This window comes from Rhinolophus hipposideros (assembly GCF_964194185.1).
Source record: "Rhinolophus hipposideros genome assembly, chromosome: 5".
Lineage (NCBI taxonomy): Eukaryota > Metazoa > Chordata > Mammalia > Chiroptera > Rhinolophidae > Rhinolophus > Rhinolophus hipposideros.
This window is the reverse complement of record NC_138051.1, coordinates 58892689-58917490: the sequence shown is the minus strand read 5'-3', so window position 1 is coordinate 58917490 and position 24802 is coordinate 58892689. Positions and strand designations below refer to the sequence as shown.

At 39.6% G+C, this 24802-nt stretch overlaps 1 protein-coding gene across 4 annotated transcripts in view; it reads right to left on the bottom strand.

Moving 5' to 3' along the window:
- The window catches only part of MAP2K5 (mitogen-activated protein kinase kinase 5), a 236612-nt gene that overhangs the window by 55409 nt on the left and 156401 nt on the right, over window positions 1-24802 (bottom strand). For 3 of the 4 annotated variants that reach the window (XM_081048101.1, XM_081048100.1, XM_081048102.1), the window contains 3 exons: window positions 21798-21827; window positions 4462-4488; window positions 4118-4150 (listed from right to left, as the gene is read on the bottom strand). In XM_081048101.1, the coding sequence (XP_080904227.1) occupies window positions 4118-4150; window positions 4462-4488; window positions 21798-21827 (90 nt within the window). Of the gene's footprint in view, window positions 1-4117; window positions 4151-4461; window positions 4489-5021; window positions 5067-21797; window positions 21828-24802 lie in introns of all 4 variants that reach the window. The other variant, XM_081048099.1, reaches the window with a different exon arrangement.

The window sequence follows — 24802 nt, the reverse complement described above, 5'->3', positions numbered from 1 at the left end:
CTTGGGAGTAGGTCAAGGGGGAAGTCCTCACTTAAGTCGTTGCAATTCCCAGCACCTCAGTCCACTGATGGCACCCACGAGCTGGCTCCAGCCGGCCTGGGACTTGGTGACTCAGATATTACTGTTGTATTTCCACCTGCCACATCACCAGTGGGGCCAGCGCTTTGTTGCCTGCCAAACTGGCTCCTTGGCCAGTTGTCCATTCAGTGTCCGTACTCCACACTCTGAGACAATGGGGAGAGTGTTAGATAGCTACATAGCCTCCTGAGTCCCAACACATGTGTTGGCCCAGGATTTGGGACTGTCCTTCTGCCTTCCTTCCCTGACTCACAGAGCTAGTCTGCGGTTGGCCTGGGTACCTTGCCTACTTGAGAGAAGCTTGAGAGAAACCCAGTTCTCTCAAGACTTGGAGCCTGTCCTCACCATAGCCCATTCAACGTAAGCTAGCACATAATGGGTTCTTTGGTAACTTTCTGCTAACTGAATGAACACAAAACCACCCACTTAACTTCCTTAAAGGGGTTCAAGCACTCTCTCTCTTCTCAGATGAGTGTGTTAGACCTTACACATACCACCTGATTTCATTTGTCACTTTTGGTTTTGCTAGGATCACTATCAGGAGTGCAAAGACTGAAGACAGATGGTCAGATCGCTGGGACAGCAGGTAGCCACTTGGGAAGAGAAAGGAGTGACCATAGAAAACAGAGGCAATGACAAGAGAGAACACAGGAGAAACACCAAGCCAAGCTGCACAGCCATGGAGGGTCATTTAGCCTGGGAGCAAATGGCTCTACACACCTCAAGAGGCCCAGGTGCATTGCTGAGTGCCCACGCCAAACACACAGGCAAAACGGTTGGTAAGATTCAACGAGAGCAAGGTAAGCCCCATACAATTCTACAGCCCTAGAGGGCATTAATAAATCAAAGTTTAGTTCAGTACCATGTTCAAAACAAGGACTTGCGTCTCATCAAGAAAAGGTTAAATGATATTCACTACACTCTGTCAACAGGCTGCCAAGAGCAAATAGATTTTAGAAACATTTCTTTCTAAAAATGCAAATTTCCTCGCTGATGTCAGAGCTTAAAATAGTAAATCTCAGCTATCTAGACAATTAGGGCCACCTTATTTCCCAAAGATTTCAGATGGCTAAGGTATCACCGTATGAGCATGTGCGTGCGCGCGTGCGCACGCGCGCGCGCGCACACACACACACACACACACACACACACTGAATCAAAGTACTTCACAACACAGGTATTCAGGGACTTGGAGAGGGTCTGATCAGAACCTGAATGTTTTAAAGTAAGAAGTTCTTTTAAGGGAAGCAACTCTGAGGCATCAGATGGTATCGTTAAAACATCACTCATGTGCTGAGTTAGCTAGCTCTAAGCCGGATTAATCACCACCCACCAAAATGAAACTGGATTGCCCAGATTTCTGATTGGAGCTCGAGTTTCTTGTTATCTCGGCTACCCTTCCAATTCCTGTTCTGTGGTCCAAATTTCATGTTCATGATTCTTATTCCTCTGTTCAACTTTTGACGTCATCTATTTGGATATCTAACTCTGGCTTTGTCCTAGGATTCTACCTCCTGACTCCCAGACTGACTCTGACATTCACCTCCGGCTACTCCAGGGCTGGCTCCTGCCCCTTTGGTCTTGTTTTACTACTTCTTCACGCTTTGCCAGCCTATGCCAGGAGGTCAAGCTGCATCCACATAATAATGAGGTATGTTAACACTAGGCTTTGCTTGGCAATTTTGTACAGGTCTCCAAATACATCCATCTTGTTTGAATTAGGCTCCCTTAGGAGTGGTACTTTTTGATCTGACTTTTCTCTAATAGGCACAATATATACTATCATTGGATATCCATTTCTCAATGGAGTACATCCTTTACCCAAGGAGTAAAATGGCTCAAATCCTGTTGGTTATATTCACTCAGGAATAGGAGCTCTAAAAGTCAGATGCAAATGAAGATAAGATAGTTAATCGCCATCTGGGATCTAAAAGGGCAGTCTTAGCCCTAAAAGTCTTTTATAGAAGAGATTCTCACACTTTAATGTGCAAACAGTTATCTTTGCACATTAAAGTAGTAAAAATGTAGATTCCTGGGTTCCACTACTAGAAAGTCTAATTAAGAGAGCTGTGTGTAAGAATCTGCATTTTTAACAAGAGCCTTAGATAAATCTGATGCAGTTAGTCCTTGGACTACCCTTTGAGACACAGTGTTTCACAGCAATGAAAAATCTGATAAACATGAGCAAGCACGGTAATTAAAGGACCCCACCAATCCTTTCTTTCTTAGAAGCTATGAAGCACCTTGCCTAAGTCAGGTCACCTGGCCAATTCTTTCCCAATATTCTTATTATTGAACATCAGCTCAGTTGCATGATCAATTCATGTTTGTTTTGGTAAAGGCAATGTGAATTTCCCAAGTTTCTATAAAGAAGATATTTTAGTATGTTTTTAGGGTACATGGGAATAGGTGTCTAAGTTATTTTCTCAATTGAGGAAGAAATGCTATAAAGACACACATACAATTTAAGTTACATGTTATAGATCCTTCATCACGCAGACCTTCACTCCTTGGATATCACCTATGACAATTTCAAGAGTCTCAGGAATTTGCTCAGATCAAAAAAGTAAACTATTTTAAATTTAACATCAATCACTGCTACTTCAAATAAGACATGAAAATATCCATTTGATCCAGAAAAATCTTCAAATTAGCTCTCCAGCAATACACGTTATGGTGATGAATATCTGTACCTGCCCTTTCTGATGCCAAGGAGCCGGGCAGACCAACACAGTAGGGCCCACGGAGCATGGCAGGCTGTGCGTCTGGGTAGCCTACGTTTCCCCAGGCCCGTCACTAACCCATCCTGGAAGGGGACCTCAGGAAAATCAGTTTGTTTGGGAGGATTCTGATAGGGATAGGATGCTTTTAGAATCTAAGATGACAGAAGATATTGATGAGCTATTAGATCCAGGAGGCCTGTCTGATATTTGAGATAATGGGGCCTCCATTTGTTTCAGGACGGTGCCTTCATTTTAGCACCAACATGGTTTATGGCTTGTAGGGGATATATGGACGGACTGATGTAACCATTGAGGATGTGAGAGCCCCATTCTTACTATTATTGGGATGTGTGTATGCGTTTGTTTTTTTCCTAGGAGGATCTTTATTTTTTCTCCCAAATCTCATAACTGGTTATACAGATGTTTAATTGAGAGGAATAATTATGAGTTACGATTTGTTTTTTTTCTTTCAAACTTTCCTATCTGAGTCATTTATTGCCTTCATTACAAGTGTTTTAAATATTGTAAAATTAAAGTTAAAAAAAAACAAAAAAGCATTGCTGTTAGGCAAATCCACGTCCAGAAAAACTCAGGTTTTAAAAAAACCATTGTTTCTTAACTGAGAGACTTGTGTACAGAAAAAAGGAATTTAAAGTCAGAGTAAGAAGCAGAAAAAGTTGACTGAGAAAGAAATGCAGGCAGATTAACTCCATGAAGGCAAAGGCACAGTATAACTCGATGGGTAAGGAAGATCAAAGGTAGGATGACTTAAAATGTGAGAATGCTAGTTAAAAGCACAAGAATTTAGGAGTATATTCTGGGGAAAATGTCTAATTAGGAAATTGAAGCTAAACTGTTGACCCAGAGCTTTTGAATATTTTTATCACTCTGATATGCTTTGGGTAAATAAAGCAAGGAAGACAAATTTTATTCAGCTTATGTTTGCTGTTCAACTCTGACCCTTGCTTTACTGAATGACTTTAAATATCTGTTATGGAAAAAAATGATATCACTTTAATTTCCGGCTCCATCCCCATCTGGCCAGGGAGAGGATAAATTAATATTATCGTGTTTTGTCTTTAGGGCTTCTGATACCCCCGCGGACCAGCCTGGGGGACAGTCTGTTTTGGCAGGGAGTCAGCTAGAATCAGAGCAGGATTCGGGACAAGGCCAGTTCACGTAACACAGCTCAGAGCCATACAGCACAACTTGCTCTGAGGATGTTGGGCACTGTGCTTCATTAGGAAACAAAATATAAGCTTTCCACACCATTAGGAATGACTTTAGGAGTGAAAGCACATAAGACGATGCCTCACCTCATCAACAATGCACTGCAGAAGCTGGAGAGGCTGCAATGGGAAAGAAGAGAGGAAAAAGTATTAGCCTCTATGCAATATCTTTACAGTGGAGTGGAAAGAAAAAATCATTAATGCAATAAAATATAGCAAGATTAATCAACAACAGCAAACTCTTATAAAAACATTGATGCTCAGGATGTTCTATTATTTCTAATGGTACCTAATCTAATACAGGCAGTTAAAGGTTTGCATTTTCTTCAAAATGCAATTTGCTAAGTTTAAAACAAGGCATTCAAGCATGCAAAGGAAGCAGCCATCAGGAAAAAGAAAAGTGAATTTTTTTCTGAACTCATAAAGCTTACCATTAAAGATCCCTGGTTTTTCTGAATCTGAAAAAAGGCAATATGTAATTAGCATGTCATAATCAAAATGACTCACTTGGACACATTATGATCACTGAGAGAAAATTATTGCATTGCTGGTGGCAATTTGTGGGCATGTGTTAACACAATTTACATAATGAAAATACACAAATGTTAATAGCTCGCTTCTCATTTATAGGCGAAAGTCAGCAGAATGTTAATTTCACACAACACTTTTTAGTACCCTCCAGGTTGTATTAGAATAGGGAGAAAAACCATAATCCATTTCAAAAGGCTGTTTACGATTCAGATATAAATAATGTTTTATATTGCTAGATTGTGAACACTGGGCTTAATGTTGCAATCATTGCTAATGTTATGAAGCTCACTCTTTTTAAATTAAAAACCGATTTATTTAAAATTGAAATTAAATCATAGTCAGAAATTAGAATTTTGGATTCCTGCCAGTGTCTGCTCACAATTCCCTATTTTGTGAAGAAAACTTTAATTATGTGGTTGAAGTATTTGCCTCTAACTCAGGAGAGGGGTGAAGACTCCACCTTTTCCAAAGTTCCTTCAGTCTGTTTCCAGGGTTGCAATGCTCTCTGGGAAAATCAAATTCATGCAAATTTTACACTGTTTTTCAGGGATAAAAGCAGAGTGAAGTTAAGAAATGCTTGTTCCTAATCAACATTCTAAAGCAGGCTGCTCACACATCTAACACCAATAAACCATCATTTCTCTTACAAAGTTACTAATACGTGACACCAAATTAGTAAAACATCCGCTTAGTAATTAGAGTATTAAACACTTCAATGCCTGGCCGCAATGCCTACAGTTATTACAAACTCAATGAAAATGGAGTCTGAGGTACTAAATTTCCTAAGAAGGAAGATTTCAGGAACCAAATAGGATGAGTGAAGGGTCAGTGGGTTGCTGGGATAACTGAGCTCCAATCAGCTGGTAAAATATCAGGAAAATAACTGTAGTTTGCTATATGTTATTACTGGTGTTTTGAAAGGTTTTTTCTCATATTCTCATTTGATTTGCCCAATGGTTGGCAGGGACGATCATCGCTATTCTATGACGGGAAGCTGGGCCTCCCAGAGGATGGGGCTGCCCAAAGGCCACAGGAACAGGCTGTGGCTTCTTCAACGCTTCTTTTTCTCCAGCATCTGCACTGTATCTGCCTTCAGTCATAGCATTACTTAAAAACAATTAGATTTGCATACATATTGGGCATGCTAAAGTTGATAAATTATCATTTTTGGCATGTGGGTTCTCAACTAGACTGTAAGCTTCTCAAGGGCAGAAGCTACATTTTTGCCTTTCTTTTGCATCCATATGGCTGATCAGCAGACCCTTCTGCCTAGTGCTTGAGCGTTCAAAAGTACTTCTCCATGTCTTATCACAACTGTACATGGTACCCACTCATCACTACTCTTGGCTCATCACCCCCTCCGCAAACACCACTCCCTGAAACCTGTCCCAGGCTGACTGGCTCTTTCTTAGTCCACTTTGCTAGTTCCCACTTAATGTCGTCCTAAGTGACTGCTCCTTGTTTTCTAGTCAATGAGGACTTCTGGATAAAGCTCTACAGGTAGAGTTACATTAAAAAGCAAGACGAAGCTGTTAACTACCACCCTGAAGTGGTTAAGGATTTTAGTAACAAGCCACACCACCTTTGAAAAATCTTGAAAAGCCCAGGTAACTTTTCCTATGAGGTATCTTTGCTTTCATGTATTTTTTTGTGCACGTGAATACTCCACATCCCTCCTAACCCGCATTCTTAGTAAGATACAACTACTTCAACAGGAGAGTTACTTGTAATGAACAAAGAATTAGAAATCCACTTTTGACATCAAAGAGAATGTTTTTAACAAATTTCCAACAGTAACGGAGATCACAACATTCTCTGAGGAAAACACGCAGCAGACATTCCAAGAGAGATGTTTCAAAATGAATTCAGGAATGGCTTGTGAGACATTGTTCCCAGTAACATGAGTGATGTGGCCCAAAGGAACTGAAGGGAGGACGTTTCCTTATGAACTGAGATCTCGGGGACTGTCACCACCTTGCCTCACAGGATGGGCTAAACGCATGGTTTAAGATAACTTAAAACTGCACTATTTTAATGTTGGCTCTTTACTACAAGAAAGGGAGAAACACCAATATCAAAGTCTTTTTTTTTTTTTTTTTTACTGTTTTGCCCAGGTTTTTAAAGAGAGACATTGTTACCAGGTTTTATTACACAGTTTTGATAGTAACATATTGTATGAAATCATCTTCATAAATTTTGTATTAAGGTTGAGCTGTGCCAGTACCTGAAATTGATTCAAAATGCTTAAGATACTCAATTACTTTTTAACACTGTTACACAACAGGGTGACTTATATCTTCTATTTCCCAAGAATTTGATGATGCAACATCATTGTAATTGATTCATTTTCTCAATTAAATAAAGCTACTGTGCTGTTTTCTATATGAATGCCACACAGACCACAGAATTAGATGTATTATCTCCTTTCTCTGCCTCAGATATATTGCCTTAAAGGCTATGTTCTGTTCCTCTGTTAATTCCACCAGAAAATTTAATGCCACAGTCATATTTTTCAAATTCTGAACTGCCATGTACTTGACTGTATTTATATTAGGCATATTTTTCACTGCTAAACTCTTTGTTGTTTACCTTTTTCAAGATCACATTACGGTACAGGCTCAGCAACCATAAAACAGATCCAAGCGAAGTCGACCTCCCGTCACTGCCCTGCGTTTGCACACAGTTCATGAACAAGTGAAACCCCTAGTTTTATGGCACATTAAACGTTGTACTAAGGGTGCTCGGTATAAAATGTTAGCCTTGTGAATGCCTCTCTTTATTCTGGGTCTGCCTTCCAAATGCTTAGCTGTGAGAGCAGACTTCAGAGGGACACAATAATATTATGAGGGCTGATATACTGCTGGTACCTGGCGACATACGAAATGCTATTTAACTTGTCCAAGTCCACATTCCTGCTTGTACGTTTTGCTGTGTTGAGCTTTCTATGCCTAACTAGTACTTTGGGACAATATACAGAACAATAATAATTGCTCCAGTCACACACTTTGCTAATCAGTCTCCAGAATTAGTAGCATTTTGATACACTAGTTAGATGAACCTCTTCTCCCTTCTGGGTATAGCTTTTTTCTTTTTCCAGTCCTTAGATCCAAGATTTTAAACTTCCAAGAAGGTACACTGATCCAAGAAGGGACAGTGATGTAAGACAGACTCTTGTGTGTTTAAACAGGGAAGAATGATTTCCTAACAGGCAGGCTTAAGTATCAGCTAGGTCTTGGGGTTATGGCAGCAACATATATGGCATTGTATTTCCTTGCAAGGACCATGTAGTTGGCAATTAGAAAAGCTCCTGTAAAGTGATTTTGGAAAATGGTCCTGGAAAGGACATTGCCAATGCAAAAGTTTGCTTGTGGGGCTTCAACTATTTAGTCAATGACTGATGGTAAAAAGCAACTTTGGAAATCTCATGTTAGGCTTCTATCTCTGTAGAGATATTAATACTTTTTACATACAGTGGTAAAACCGACTTGGCTATCGGCCCTTTTACATTATACTCAGAAGCACAATCAGAAAACTAAAATGAATCCACCTATGTAACTTAGAGAAGACACTAGCTACAGCTACAGCTTTCATTTTCTCTTTTACTCTCTGAAATTATGGCTTGCCCTGTGGCTCTTGTCTGAGAGATTTATGTGTGACCTAGGTCAGATCTTCCAATATCAGTTGACAAATTTTCCCTTTACATATTTACTGCTTTTCGAGCTTGTGTTATTTTTCTTTTAAATAGAAAATAAGAAATATAAAATTAAATCATATGGTTGGAATTTTTAAAGAATATCATTTTTATTTCTTGTGCTACTGGCATCACATTCTAGCTTTCAGTGTTGAACTCTATTCTTTTTTTAAACTTCAAATTTCAGGAAGTGTAGCTATTTTGCAGAGACTCTCCTTTCAAATCAGATGCACTAAGCTAAATATAAACAGGGATTACGATAAATGGAGACTTTCATATTCTAAATGAAGAATGACCTAAATAATTTTTGAAATGGAAGGGACGTCAGGGATGATCTAGTTCAATTTAATCATTTTGCTGCCAGGGAAACTGAGGCTCAAGAGGCTAACTAGAGTGGGAAGAATGCATAAACTCTGGAGTAAGAAAGACCTCTGGAATTCCAGTCAGGCCCCAATGGCCTCAGAAAATCCCTCCCTTCACTGGGCTCTGAGTTCTTGTCTACGAAGTAAAGGGATGAGCGAGGGGGGCCCAAAGGTTCCTCAAAGGCAGAGCTTCCATTCAGGTGCCATGACTGTTTTCCTTCCTGAGGGAGAGCTGGTCCCGGTATTCCATCTAATTTTATCTGGCACTGTGTTGGGCGCTAAAATTTAGGGATGTACCACCTCCAATTTAGTATGATTTGGAAAAAAAAAGAAGTGCACAAATCTCAATAGCCTTCAATGAGAGAAAAGAAATCACTTCCACATGACCACAAGCTGAATACACACTGCTTAGTACCACTAATTTTGAGTTCCCAAACAAAGGACTGTTTTGAAAAAAGGAACAGAATAAAATTTACTCTGGTTAACTACAAATGGAAATTTTGGCAAACTGACATTTTTAGATACTGATGATGAGACAAAGTACATGAATACTATATATTATTTCTAACAGCATAAAATGATTAAGTATAATTCACTTGTGCCATCCCATGTCCCCTGTTCATCAGTCTGTCCTTGTTCAAGTTCTTATCATGCCTGTGAGTCTATTAGCATATCTTGTATAGAACAAAATAAAACCCAAAACTAAGTCATAAGACTCATTTAAACAAAAATAAATGACTTAAAACAAAAATAAGTTACAGGGGGACTCAGTAGGGTGTAAGAAAGTCACTGTGATTCCCACATTGTAATATCCACTCGCTTGGCGCCTTCTCTCTGCCCCACACCTCAAACTCCAGCAGGGGTGCTGCATTTAGGAGCGACCTGTTTCGAAAAGTGAAAATGAGACTCCCTGAATTTAACAAACAGCCGGGTGGGAGAGAAAAGCTGTAAGATGCCTAGAGGAGGGCACCGCTCAGATGGGACCATAAATTAGATCACTTGGCCCTTGCGACTTCCCGAGTATCAAGGACAATGCATTTTCACACAAAACACAACAGCTGGAGCACCAAGGTACAGCACAACACGATTCATCTGCTGGGTGTGCCAGGCGGGGGGCAGGGAGGAAGGACCTCACTGCCAGCCTACTCTCTTTTCTCCTTTGTGTATTTAAAATTGACACGGCTCATGTCCTATTCCACATAGGTGTATAGAAGCCATAGTAAATCGTCCTCTGGGCAAGTGTAAGTTTTATATCTAGAAGCTAAATATTTTGAAAAAAGCAGGAGCTTCAAACCAGAATTCAAAATGACCAATGTGAATTACAAAAGTAATCTTTTCCCTAACGGGACAGGGTCTGGCCAAGGAGTTCTTTAAGTCCTTTCCTTTCAAAGAAGATTGTAGACATTTGCGCTATCAACATTTTGTTTTCTTTGTTTCATAAAGGGTGGTCTTATTTCAGAATCTAGTTTAAGAATACCAGTTATGGGCCAGCCCGGTGGCTTAGGTGGTTTTTTTTAATCTGACCTAGCTCTCCACCCTGGTCTGATGCTTGAGCCCTTCTTCCTTACACTCCTGGATGCATCAAAGTGAGGGGGGCTGCAGTTTCCTGCATGTCCACTCTACCTCTTGTCCCAGGGCTACGTTCCTGGCATCATGAATGCACATCTTTTCTTACACGAGAACCCTAAGTATCTGAGGACAACAATCATAGCTCCTTGGAAGCTTTTATCCTTCAGATATTAATGCTGGCTGGTTAGAGTGGGAATATGAACATGGAAGAAAAGAAAGGGGACAAAATTATTGAAGTCTAAGAATGTGTTTCGTTTGTTAGTTCCTCCTGATTCTAAAACCTGTTATCCTAACATATAAAAATAAAATAAAGCTAGGGCCGGCCCAGTGTCTCAGGCGGTTGGAGCTCCGTGCTCCTATCTCCGAAGGCTGCCGGTTCGATTCCCACATGGGCCAGTGGGCTCTCAACCACAAGGTTGCCAGTTCAACTCCTCGAGTCCCATAAGGGATGGTGGGCTCCGCTCCCTGCAACTAAGATTGAACAGGACACCTTGAGCCGAGCTGCCGCTGAGCTCCCGGATGGCTCAGTTGGTTGCAGCGAATCCTCTCAACCACAAGGTTGCCAGTTGGACTCCCGCAAGGGATGGTGGGCTGTGCCCCCTGCAACTAGAGACGGCAACTGGACCTGGAGCTGAACGGCACTCTGCACAACTAAGACTGAAAGGACAACAACTTGACTTGGAAAAAAGTCCTGGAAGTATACACACTGTTCCCCAATAAAGTCCTGTTCCCCTTCCTCAATAAAATCTTTAAAAAAAATAAAAATAAAGCTAGACTAAATTGTTAATTCACTGATGCATATACATGTGCTTAGCAAGTATGTGCTCAATGCCAGGCACTGTACTGGACTCTAGGGACCCAGAAGATGGATAAGATAAAATTGCTGTTCCACAAAAATAAATAAGTTTAAGGTCCCTGAAACTTAGTGGCAGAGCTAAGACTTAAGCACGGGGCTTACACTCTCCTCTAAATGCCACTCAACATTGGGATAAAATACAACTCGCTAGATTCAGGGCACTGTAGATTTCTAAGACAGCTTCCCCCAATAAGTGATATTTCCAGGCATTGAAAAGAAGGTTTTCTTTCAGGGCTAAGACTCGACATATCACTACATTTTTAAATTTGTTAACCATGACACGAACTTAATTGTCAGACCTCGTATGTTTGACAATATTGGCCTGCTGAGATTTTGAAATATGCTGCAATTGCAGCCAATACGTGGTTCCTATGGAATTAGGAAGGAAAGAATCTTGAAATATAGTCACACCCATGTTGACTATTAGTTAATCACTAATCACCCATGTTAATTATCGTGTGTCTTACTGGCTTGACTGTAAATGAAATTCAAAATAGATTTAAAGAAAAGAAGTCATGGATATAGAATGAATAAAGTTTGACTCATGCTTCAGAGTTTTAGTTTATATTTTGATATAGGTAAAATCAGGTTTCAGTACACTCCAAAAGAGTACTTGGGAGATGGTGATGAAAATAGCTGATGATGTGGAAAAGAGGAGGAAAACTGCTCATATAAGAAGAAAGGAGACCATAGAAGTACCTAGTCCAGCACTTTTTAGACTCTGTTTACCAAGTAACTCTTAATTCCTACAAGATATTACTTAGATACGTTTTAAAAATTAACAGATAAAGGCAGAACTACTCGTGTGTGTGTGTGTACATGTATGTGTGCAATGTGCTGGGGAGTGGATTCCCACCTACTCTGTGTCCTGCTTCCCATAATTCTGCAAGTTACTGACCTAGAACACATCCATCATTTTCTAGATGAGGAAAAACTGAGGTCTAAAAAGGAATAAGGTCAAACAACTAACAAGAAAAGCCAGGACCAGAACTCAGGTTAGCTGTGTGTGTTTGGGCGGAAAACGCACACTGACAGGAATTTAACTTGCGACTTGCTGGGTGTGTCACTTGCTGCTTCCCTCAATCACTGAGTGTTTCCAGCTGCCTGGCTGTCAAGGAGGCACAGGGCTGTCCAAAGAGCAGAGCCTTTGGCTGAGGGTTTTTTGTTTACTATATTTTACCAAACTAGAACTAGGACTACAGTCAAGGTCTCCTCACACCCAGAACCGTGCTCTCTGCAACCTGTTTCTGAGCAGAAAACAAGACGAGCTTCATGACCCTCTTCTGTCTTTCTTTCCTCCTCTGAGCACCTTTCCTCACAAGACTATTCTATCCCTCAGCTTTCCCTTCCTCCTCTCCATGGCAGTCACCACCTGTAGACCTTGACAGGATACAGCACAACCGAGTCCACACTTGGTTCTAAGTGGTTGCCTCATTTTTCCACAATTCCTTGGAGATGACACCTTGGCTCTGTGCATACACAGACAACTGCCTCCTTTCCTAGCTTCTAGTGGTCCCTGGAACCCTCTTTCCACCCGGTGTGTCCTGGGCAATCTCTAGCCCTAAATCAAATCAGCTCTTTGCTCCTTTTAGGCAACTCATTGATTTTTCAATGAACTTAGCTTGTCTGTTTTATTGGCACTAAAGAGGGTTAGGTTCTTAGCATCATTAACATTTTAGTTGAGGAAGAATCCCCAAGGGCCCCTACCCCACCCTCCCACCCCCAAATAAATCCAGAACTGTTAAACATCTAAAAAGTAATCTGTGCTCAAACAAAGCTGGGCCAGGTCGCCCCCTTTTTAACTTAGATGCCAATGAGCTCCTAGCCCCAAATCTACCTAAGTTTTCTAATCTAAATGGTGGTAAGTAAAACACTGGAGTACAATAAATGTTGATGTCTTTGCCTGTTGCTTCTGCTCCTACTACTGTTGAGGACCACTTTCCCCCCAGGGATCCATATTCAGCAATTACCTGGCAATCACGGAGCATCCTGGGACAGTAATTTCCACTCTGCAGACACACCAGTTGGAGGCAGTACTTGAGTGGATGGGTGTGTAAAATAAGGATGGCCATTTGGGCTCAAAGCCTGTGGTGCCTTATCTTACCTTCTCCCCCCACCATCCCTCTAGAGTGGGAGACAGTCTGACCCTGTTGCTGAATACCCGGTAATCGTAAGTAATTTAATGGCTATGGGCCCCAATTTCCTCCTCTATAAAATAAAGGAGTTGGACTTGATCATTGTTAGATCTCTTTATATCCTGAAATTGTATGATTCTATGGAGTAGCAGACAGCACCAATAAAAGCAAAAGGGGAAAAATGGAAGGCCTCCCCGAACACAGAGCCTGAGAGAGAGAAAAGATGGCAGCCATCACCTGAAAGCCACACTGGGCACCAAGTTCATTACTTCAAACTTCAATTCTATTTCTGGGCTAAACTAATTATTTAAAAATTGTAAAAGAATCATGGTCCCCAGTTACTGAACTAAAAATGACTAGATTCTGTACATAATTCTATATACTATGATTGTGATTGTGAATGATAAATTATAACTCAAAAAGGAAAGCTGTAAAGGAAGGCTCTTATGGGATCAGAAAAGTAATTCATTTTAGTCTTACCTGGTGTGAGACATGGTCATATATTTTCAGAGTTACATAGGTAAATCCCTGAAGTACTTTCCGGAAATATAAATAATACTAATATTACCTTGCTCTTGTTTACCACCTTATATTTTTCAAAGTGCTCTCTGAGGCATTAGTTTATTTGATCTTGACAGTTCCGCCCCCTCTCTTACCAGAGCAGTCTAGAAAATGTCCTATAATGTGCCAAGTCAAATTCATAGAGGGTAGCAGGGAACTCCTCAGAGGCATGTGCCAACTGATCTTAGGGGCAGAGATCTTAAAATGCAATGATTTCCAACCTCAGACAGGCTCCCAGTCATCGCAAAGGGATTCAAAAAATTCTCAAAACCAATTTCATTATCTTGTCTCTGATACACTTGCCATTTCTATCCCGATACCACCACCTCTCTCCTCTAACATTTTTCCCTTCCCAGTGTTACTATACTCACTTCCCTCCCAGTGTTATTATAAGTTACCTAGGGACATTCCTCAATGGTTAGGGAAAGGAAAGGAACAATAGTAGTAGTATCCTATTGAAGTACTGTTAATAGAAGGACACCAAATGCAACATGCTGCCTCAGACCTTTATCTTTTACTACATGCTTCTCCTTTTGATTAAAATGTCTGGAAAGCTCTTTCCTATCCTTCTAACCTCAGAACAAGCATCACCTATACTGTGAAACCTTCATGGCTTCCTGAAGTGCGCTGACCTCTTCCTCTTGAGGCCAGAGCAGACCACCTCTTGTAGGACTCTTTTTATATCAACTGCCATTTGTCTATGTTTTTCTTCCCAAAAGATTAGAGTCTTTGAGAGTAGGGACCATATCTGCTTCATTTCTGTACTCCCACTGCTTAGCACAGGGTCAGGGACAGAGTAGATGCTCAATGACAAATACATATATATGTTGAATTAAATTGAGATGTATGTCATACAATAGTTTAGAAGGTGCTATAAAATAAAAGCACAGCTTTATTGCTTAAAAAAAAAGATACGAATCACTAACATAACTAGCTAATTAAATATGCCTCGATTGAGGTATTAACAAGTAATTTATCTTTAATGGAGAATACCTCATTTCTAACCTACCCTCACTTTGGGATGATTTCTCTTTCATTTCTGCTCTATTTTAAAGATACACTGGGACCCCACCTCCTGTTTTTGGCATCATCTAAGCAAATAAAATTATGAGACCTCTTGATAAGTATGATATAATACTAGGAGAGGAAATTGACATGGGCAATTAAAAAATTCCTGGGAAGAAGTAAATGTGTATAAGCAAACATCTTCATATCACTTAAATTTCATCTCTGCATATTATGGAACATAAAATCTGATTTTATGGCTTGAAATATCAGTACATTTTATGGCTTGAACTATCAGTACATTTAAAACGTTTATATCTTAGATAGCAAGGACAGAAATAAACAATGAATTAAAAAACATGTAGGCTAGAAATCTGTTTAGGAAAAAAACTGCCTGCATATTGCTCTTTGGACTCTTACCAAGTAAAGATGAGTACTACTTGAAGGTTGGGGTAATTATCCACTGCTTTTTTTTTTTTTTTTGATTAGAGATCTCACACAAAAAACTTATTACTAAAATCCTTGATGTTCTGAACTTCAAAAAGTTCATGTAACAAAGAATAGATTCCAAACACCTCTTCAAAGAAGGCAAACTTTTTAGGTATTATTTTGTAAATCTATGTCAGTACATTAATATATAAATAAGACAGTGATAGCTATTGTCTAAATTTAATATTGAATATACAATGAAGTTAAATGATCAAAATTAGGATTAGTAACAATATAGTCAAAAGCTTTTAAAACATGAGTAAAATTAGGTGTAAAAATTTTAGTACTTTGGCATTAGCTTTTGAAAAGTATTTAATATTTTAAAACAGTTTTCAGAACATGTGTTTTCTACTCTATTATGAGACAAATACTCTGTCCAGAGCACAATTTATTACTACAAAATAAATGAATGCTTAAAAGACAGTCTGTCAATTGAAAAAAGAAAACACATTAAAATAGCAGGTTTCTAAGCTAAGTTAAAATATTTTCTCCTTGACAAGCTGCTTACATTTAAATGAAAACAGCAAATTTGGTCAATAATATGGATTACATATAATAAAGAGGACCTTAGATCATGTTAATACAAGGATCACAAAGCAGTAACTTCAATTAAAACCACCCAATTATTCAGCAAACTTTCAGATACAGCAAATAAATTAATGTGTTTTAAATGAAAGTGCTCAGATAAGTAGCTTGTTGACCTATGAGTCTCACTAGCAGCAATCACAGCAAAGCCAGAATCTGCTGAAGCAAGGCAGAGCCCCCAAATCAAACACATGGTATTAGTAATCCAAAAGCATTTGCAAAACACACTTCCTTGGTTAGTAGCAGGGGGTTCTGAGCAAACCCACCTACAGCTTCCCTCATGTTCAGATACATAGTGTGTAGGCGGTGAACACCTATTGTTTCTCTTACCCACCGACAACCGGGGTATTTTGCTTTTAATGACAGGGTATTTTCATCTCTGTATTATCTTGTGAAAAAGGACAGTAGTTATACTATTAAGAATGCATGTTTTTCACTTAAAATCCCCTATTATCCACTTATGTTTAACTTGTATTGGGATTTAAGAATGCCTCTTTATTGAGACGAGTAATATGTCATCATTTTGTTCAGCTAACAGGCCTGACAGACCTTGTCTCCTTGAGTTAAGAACAGTAGATCTCTATTTTGTACATTGGTGGCAAAAGCTGGCAGAATAAATGAGAATTAGCCAATTGGAAGTAAAGGTTTTTAATCTTAAAGATCCAGGCTTTCTTTTTACCTTGGCCTTAATTATTCTATTTGCCCAGATGATAGTACATTTTTTCAATAAAAGTGATCTCTCTAGATATATTGCAATAATTTATTTGAATGCCATTCTTATGTACTTTTAACAAATAACATCAGTGTTCACTATATCTCTTATGTTTTTGATCCTTCTTACTACTTATCATCTTTATCTGAAACAGATTTTTAACAGATAATCTTGATCTTACAACAATATCTTGCATGCATTTTATTCAAATAATTCTTAAAAACAGCTTAAAAAGCCGTTTGGAATAACATCAAGCTTGCCATCAATCAAACGAAAAAATTCCGCTGGCGGTTGTATAAACATCAGATCAAGTCTGATGTCTTCAAGGATTTCAGAGTGAACCATAAAAAACTCCATTAACTTCTGACAAAGAATGCAAATTAATCACAACATGGGGTGAAATGAAATTAAAGGCTCTTTTCTAATCAATGACAAGGCAGGATGAAATATTTGTTACTCTCTCTGCACTCAGACTGCCAGGGATGTTTGCACTTCCCTTGCAAAGCCCCAAATGTAAGGTGTGAGTCCAGATTCACCCACAGTCTCTGTTTAGCCCTCTATCATCTGCCCCTCCCCCCAGCTATCTGCTTACAAGTCCTGGAGATTCACAAAACACACTAATCATCTGAATCTCAGGTGCATCCAATTTGTTCTTCACCCTCTCCCACGCCAGTGAAAAGCCTGGCGCAGACAGATGCACCAGGAACCCGAAATGACAGTTTTGGCCTCCGGAAGTACGATCACTACAGCAAAATCTAGTACAGCCTCCAGGTGAAATGTCTGGAGCTCCATATGGAGCAGCGAAAATTAACAACAAGATGAAAATCACTGCAGCAGCGGGGAGCCGGAATTTTTGAAAAAAAAAAAAAAATGAAATTTAAAGATGAAGAAAGAGAAGTAATAAATTAATGGGGTGTGAAAACATTCAAAGCTTTACAATACCAGGGGCACTATTTGCTCAGATTTTTTTCCTTTTTTTAACTTCAGGTCATTTTGATGTAATTTATTAACCCAGATCAGGAAATGTAGCCAAAAGAAGAACAACATTTTTATACATGCAAAAGTACTTTAAATACATTTGTGTCTGTATTATCTTCCTTTTCCTGTGGCATCTTGCTTACCAAATTTCCAAATGCCAGCGCTGGGACATCCCCTGAGAAGTCGCCTTAATGGATTTACTACCACACGAATGAAGGGCACTACTGTAAAGTTTGAATGAAGGATGACAATTTTTTGCAGGCAATCTTTTTCATTTCTCCTAAATTATGGTGTCATTAAACAAACCATTGCCCACCATCATGTTTTTTAAGTCAACTGAATTTGGAGAGACATGATTAACTAGACACAGCCCCAGCCCTAGTCCAGACCTGCTCATCTTTTCAGATTACTATTAAAGCTAAATTGTTCAAGAAATTGAGATACTATCTGTTTGCAAAATGTTTAAAAACACATTTTTTCATTTCTTATTGCAGAATATGCTTCAAAGGCACGGAGGATTTAATGGCACTGGGGTCAGTGCGAGTTGTGGGGCCTTCCAGATCCTCCTGTCACTCTGCTAAACACATGGTACGAAAAGCAAAAGGGCTCCAGGGAATGGTCCTGTCATCATCTACAATGGCACAAGCCTCCGATGTGCAGCATTTCTCATCTACACAAGAGGCCTCCCCAGGGCAAACGAGGCCAACCAACAGAAGGGCTCAGTGGGGCAGAGTGGGAAGAGCAGTGGCATGAAGAGCCAACCAAATCCAGAGTCCACAGAGCCCTTCTTTGGTTTAGCTGCCTGCAAGCCCTAGACCTAACTGTACCCATTCCTCCCTGAGGTAAGGTGCCTTGCCTCTGAGCCTCAGTCTGCTCACCTGGAGGCTGGGAAGAATAGTCTGCAGGAGGCATGGACAGCCAGAGTCAGGTAACAGAAAGTGCTCTATGTTGAAGAAGTGCTAGATGAATCCAAGACATCATTGTTCTTCCTCTTATAAGCTATAGTGACAAGACTCTGCATTTTTAGTGCTCCTTACCTTTTTTCTATAGAGTCCTAAACTGCATGCCAATGAGGCTATGCAATTTTAAGGGCTAAAGGAAACCAAAATAGTACTTTTAAATACCAAATAAAAACAAAACGATGAAATTCATATAAGACAATTATTTCAACAAAAATCCCTTTCTTTAACCTTTATTTTGGTCCCAGGCTACTGACTCCTCCCTGCTATCTTCCTAACACCCCTCCTTCATCTGTGTCCCAGGCGTCCACTCTGCGTCACTAGTAGGAAGAGGCGTTGCTAACAACGCTGTCAGCGGCGCTGACGCTGGGCTGGGGGCAGGACGAGTCTGGAAGCTGGCCTCTCCTCCCCACTCTCCCTCTGCTCATTTTACACTTGCTCCAGTTGAGGCTGGCAGGCTGCTGAGCACATCCTTTTGCAGCCTTCAATTGACAACTGGAAATGCTGTTTTGCGCTACAGCCCAACATCAGGGCCAGTGGGGCGGCCCTTTACTTTTCCAAGTAGTGTCATCTCCATCTCATTTGATCTGCATACTTCCCCTAATGAGACAGGAAAGGTAAGTATCAGGAATATCATTTTAGAGATAAGAAAACAGGCCTCTAAGGGTTACAAAGCAAGAACGAAAGCCTGCGGTGACCAGAGAGTTTGTGGCAGAGCTGGTTTTAATTCTCATCTTCTGTTTCCTGGTCCAGAGCTCTTTCCAACAGGCCATTCTTCTTCTCAATTTGCCACCAGTGAAGAGGGCTCAGGTCTGGTGCTCTGACTCGAATTCAGAGCAGCAATGCCCTGGCACTGTTCCCAGCGCCAGGGACAGAAGGGACTGACAACTATGTAATCTCAAGGATATGTGAAAGGCTTCTACGTGTTCAAGGCCCAAACCAGTGGGTGACATTGGGATGGGGCAGTCCTCGGCCTGGTAAACAGAACCCTGCTTTGACTCTATGGCTGCTCTGTAAAATAGTGTGTTTCCTATCATGGAGGGTGTTCAAGCAGAGTGTGGATGTTTGCTTTTCAGATATGGAAGAGAGGTTTGATTTAATGATGTCTAAGATCCCTTCCAATCCTTAGAGTCCATGGTTCATTCCTGACTACTCCATTTGGGATTCAATGGCACCAAACCAGCTGTAGTTCAATAATGAGCACGTCAGTCATTCTATTTGCCCAGTTTATTAGGGGAGGCGATCTCACAGAGTGGCTCAGGGTTCAAATGAGGTAAAATGGTCTAAAGAGAAGGTACTATTTCATAATCCAGTCTCCGTGATACTACAGAAATAGTTTTCTTCATGTGCTTTGTTTGAGGGCAAAAGAGAGGGGGCAAGAAAGGAATTTATAAAGTATTCTTTCCCAATCTTCAGTCTATAGTACAAAGTCTGTAAAATAAATGCCAACTCTACCAATATCATTATTGATTCTAACAGCGAAGCACACAAACTTCTGTTGAAAAGTCTGGGAAATAGGCCTGATGGCATCTCAAAGCTGCTTCTATTTGAAGTATGTAAAAGTCCCAATTTGGTAACAATATTCTATCATGATGCAAGGAACACAGTTTTCCCCCCAACTCTGGCATAAAAGTCATTGCTAACTAGGGAGTTCAGCACATTAGAATTTTCCAACTTCCAGTTTGACCAATCAAGTAAACGTATACTTAGACATTCAAGAAAACAAAATCACAAAGGTGTACAGCCTCTTCCCAAATCTGACCAGAGCCTTCAAATGCTTCATTTGTCAAATGCAGCGGCAATCCGTTTCTCAGACTTATCACTTACCCAATCTGACTGATTAATTACCCTAGACATTAGGAATCTCAAGAATATAGCTAGATTCTTAATCTTTGGCATTTTTATTAGGAGGCTTACAAGTTTTCTACCATGACTTGTGGTAGCCCATAGTATATAGGGCCTCTTCATTTACAGAATTTTAGGAGACTGCATAAATTGGCCAAATAGTGACTTCTTTAAAAATTACTGACAGAATAAGAGGCTTACCGAGATAAATATTCTAATGGGCTATAAATCCTGAAAATGTGATTTTAATTTGATGGGCTACCTAGAGTTAAGCAGCCAGGCTGTATACACTAAAATCTCACTAAATGCTAGAATGAATGTCAAGCGATTACTACATTTTAGGTTTTTCTCTTTAAGGAAAAGATTATGTTTAAACAAAGAAGCCTTCAAATTTGAAAAGTGAGACTAACGCTCTTGAACCTAACAACTTGGACAGTTTCTGTTCCACTTATCTGATGGCTTTAACTGTAAAAGAAAAAGGATACAAAAGAGACGTTTCAGCGAGTGAAGGGTCTTTACATGTCCACATGGGTATCAGGAGAATTTGCTTAAAACCGCTTATAAAGATGGTAGAGAGGAGCCCCATCCTATTATTCAATAACCATGTTTGTGATGCATCTGCATAATCTAACCATGCATAAATTAGTATGTGTAATACAACACTTATTTGCATAATAATAGCAAGTTAATAGATGCTTAAAGAGCAGAGACCAACACCACCTTTAAATCAGACATGCCTCCAGGCACTTTGGCCTGTACAGACCAAGATGCCAGAAAAACAGTGAGCATCAACCAGAGGAAAACAGTCAAACCATTCATTTTTCATCTCTCTAGACATTTCACTTATTTCCCCCACACACTGGGGAATCATTTTCAAACCACAGAATAGCTTTATGTTTTAAGTACTAGTACTCTCCTATAATAAAAACCTTAAAGAAATGATAAAGATTATCATCAGCAATGGTAACACAATGGATAGTATGTTTGCTTAGAAATGTGAATAGGAAGGGACAAATTAAAAAAAAGGAATATGTTCAAAATCACACCCATATAAAATTAGGGGTCATCTATTTGCTTAGCAAAAATAATGACATATTTAAATATTTTTACATATCATCTCAATACTCTAATTCAAAAAATTTTAATGAATCCAAAAGCTCAAATAATGTATCAAGAAAAGGCTGTGCCTCTCCCCCAATCTCAATATGAGCACATGGTACTGGGCTAGAATAAGGGAAAACATCACCAATGTCACACAAAGAAGAGCACAACGATGGCTTTCAACCTTTAACAAAGAGGGAAAAAATCTGGAGTTTAAAAAAAATCAAAAATCAATAGAGACTCCTAAATGACTCCTTTAAGATATCACTTTTCAATTTAACAGGACAGATTTATTTGTATGTGGCTCAAATGTTCACAATTGCTCCCTGCACCTTCATACATAGGAATGAATGTCACAGTGGCAAACGGCAGTAATGAACAATCTTACCTGAGGATATGGAAACCTCCCAAGAGCAAGCTGGGAAAGGAAATAATATTTGTCTAGTTAAAGATTTGCATGCAGGGCAGATCTCCTAAAGACAGACAAGTACTAAATTTCAGAATTGCATTCAGCAAATATAAAAAGCTCACAACCTCAAATGCATCAACTAAATGATTACTGTAATTACATTAAGAGTTGTATTTAGAATGGACATTTTCAATGAACAAGGTTACATCCCCAATAAAATATCCCAATTTTAACAACTAAACATTATCCTTCTACGTTTTCCCTTAGGAATATTCTCAGCTATATGGGCATTATTCACATTTACATGTGTGTGACAGTTTTTTCTAGACAGAGATGTAAAACTGTAGATGGAGATGGTTGGCTTTGCCTTTTGTAAAATGGGAACACCTAATTGTTCCCAGCACACAGCTTTGTAGAATTTCAACTACAAGTATATAGGAAGGGCTGTAGGAAATGGGGAATGAAACATACATAGCAAGAAAATCTTGCTATGATTCTCATGTATTTGTTAGTTTTTTCGTCCATTTTCTATGTAGAGTTAGAAGAAAAGAACTACTACTACTGGTAAAAGGCCATTTCAAGCCTGAAGTCAGAACTACAGGTCTAAGTCTGAAATTGTGAAAGTGAATCCTTAGAGCTTCGAATTTTGCTTGATTTGTAAAATGCTATGTGTTTCTAGACCCATCAATTGATTTTGGTCTTTGGATCTTCACCTGTAAAAACAAAATGATTTGACCAGGAATAGGGTTGATATAAAGTAATAAGATCAAATTTACCAAACACACCGTAACTTATTTAAAGAAAATAGTGGCAACATTTTCCAACGACATAATGTGGCCCATTGTTAGGCCTAAAATCCTGTGTATGTATCTGTAACTATTTTCAAAATAGCATTGTTACAGCAGGGAACTGACACCTGAATGGACCCATGAGAGCATCAGTCCATTTTACAGATTAGCACCTGAGTCCCACTGAAGAAGTTCCCACATGGTTCATCTGTGGAAGCCTAGGGACTGACCCCAAGATTTGTAATTTAATCCAGTGTTCTTTCCAGCATATTACACTGCTTTTCTAGATCTTGAGAAATTGTGCATTTATTTCAAAGACACTGACCTTGCTAAACATTTGTGAACTCCTTTTTTTGGAATTATGTTTAAAATCATTTAAAGTAATAAGAGAACATTTACTTTATTAGAATTGCCATCTTACATCTTTTCTTGGACTTAAAATTATACCCCATAGCTTTTTGACTATGTAAATTATTTGTTGACAAAGATTTGAATAGTCTATGGGTATTACCAATACCCAAATTCAAGGAATAAGTATTTTGTTCTTTACTCATCTTAGACATGAAGGTGCTGAGGTTATAAAAGCAGTTTGAGCAATAGCAATATAATAGGAATACACCACAAAACCCTGAAAGGTGACTACTTTGAAAGGGCCAACACTCATTTGGATGTATAAATGTGTTTGGAGTACCTGGTAAGTTTCATTACCTTGTACTTATTTCTTGTATATTCAGAATTCATCGATTTTCAAGATATCAAGTTACATTATCATTATTCCATTTGGTGGATATCGTTAATCCTTTCAAGTATAAATAGCAGAAACATCACAAGATATAATGAAGGAAAGAAAACGTGAATGCTAACCAAACTCTCTCTGTGACTGTGTTTGTAGTCTATGTACTGTTATTAACTAGGAAAGGGTGGGATTCAGCTCTCCCCTGCCCCTACTATACAGGCAATTGATTTGCCTTACATTTTGTAAACACAGTGTGTCTCTGGCTAGTGAGAGTGTGCACATTGATTCCGGAGTTACTATGGTCTACTGGGTAACAGGTGGACTAGCAGTTCGCACTAATCTGTACTGAAGCGACAAGCAGAGACAGCTCACCAAAGCTGTCACCTAGCACCACAATGAGTTTGACATATTCTTCCCATTTGGACTTGGAGAACTACCAAAAACAAGAGGGTCTCTGACCTAAAAAGGCTAATAGCTATAAATGAGTAACTATTAGAAAACATTTAGAACATCCTACCTCAAGCCCTTCTACGGTACTGGGCCATTTATTTGGGTACATGTTGAACACGTCATTAGGGGCTGCGGAAGAATTTTGCCCCTATGGCTTACCAGCAGAAGAAATTTGCCCACCATATATACAGTTCAGATCTAAACTAGTGGCAGGTGCCAACACTGGCCATTGGTTCTTGCAGTTTAAAGAACTAAGCGATGATAAATGGAAGGCTTTAAAAAAACAGAGTGGAATAAGGTGAGAAATGTGAACTCTTCCTACTTCAACTGAAAGCCTCAAATTCTCAAGCCATCACTGTTCTTGGAGAGGCCAGGTTTCAGCCATCTTGGGAATGTGCCCTCATCTATTTGGCCCCTCTCTGTCACGACTGGTACAAGGTAATAAGGATGCTTGATGGCCTTCATTTACTCTGTGCGATAACACCATGCAGACAAACACAGAAAATTCAGTGCAAGCTGGTCAGCTGGAAGCCTCTCCGTACCAGTCTGCTTGGGAACAGGTGGCAATGCTTGAACTAGTGAACCCATCATTCTTGGGACTGGCTTTGTGTTGTATGTACCTTCCTTACATCCTGTGGAGTCTCACTCTTACTTGTCAATGACATTCCTGGGATAACTGCTTGTCAGATATCTTGTAGGTATGACCCCTTTTGAGTGAGAGGACAGATAATGGTTCCTTGTCCTTAGCCAGAGCGGCATAACACGCATTTCCTCTCTCACAGTGTCACTCCTTTTTTCACCACTGGGCTGCTCCCACAGCAGGCCAAGGATTCCAATTCTGCACCAGTGAAAACTGGCAGCGGTCCTATTAGGCAAGCACCAAAAGCAGCCGTTCTAAGGCCCCAGGAGAGGGAGCTACCTTCCATGTATGTCCCTGTCCTTCAGGTTTAATGCAGTTCTAGTGTTTATGTTCCACACTATTTGTCTTGTGCCAAAACAGAAGGAAATAT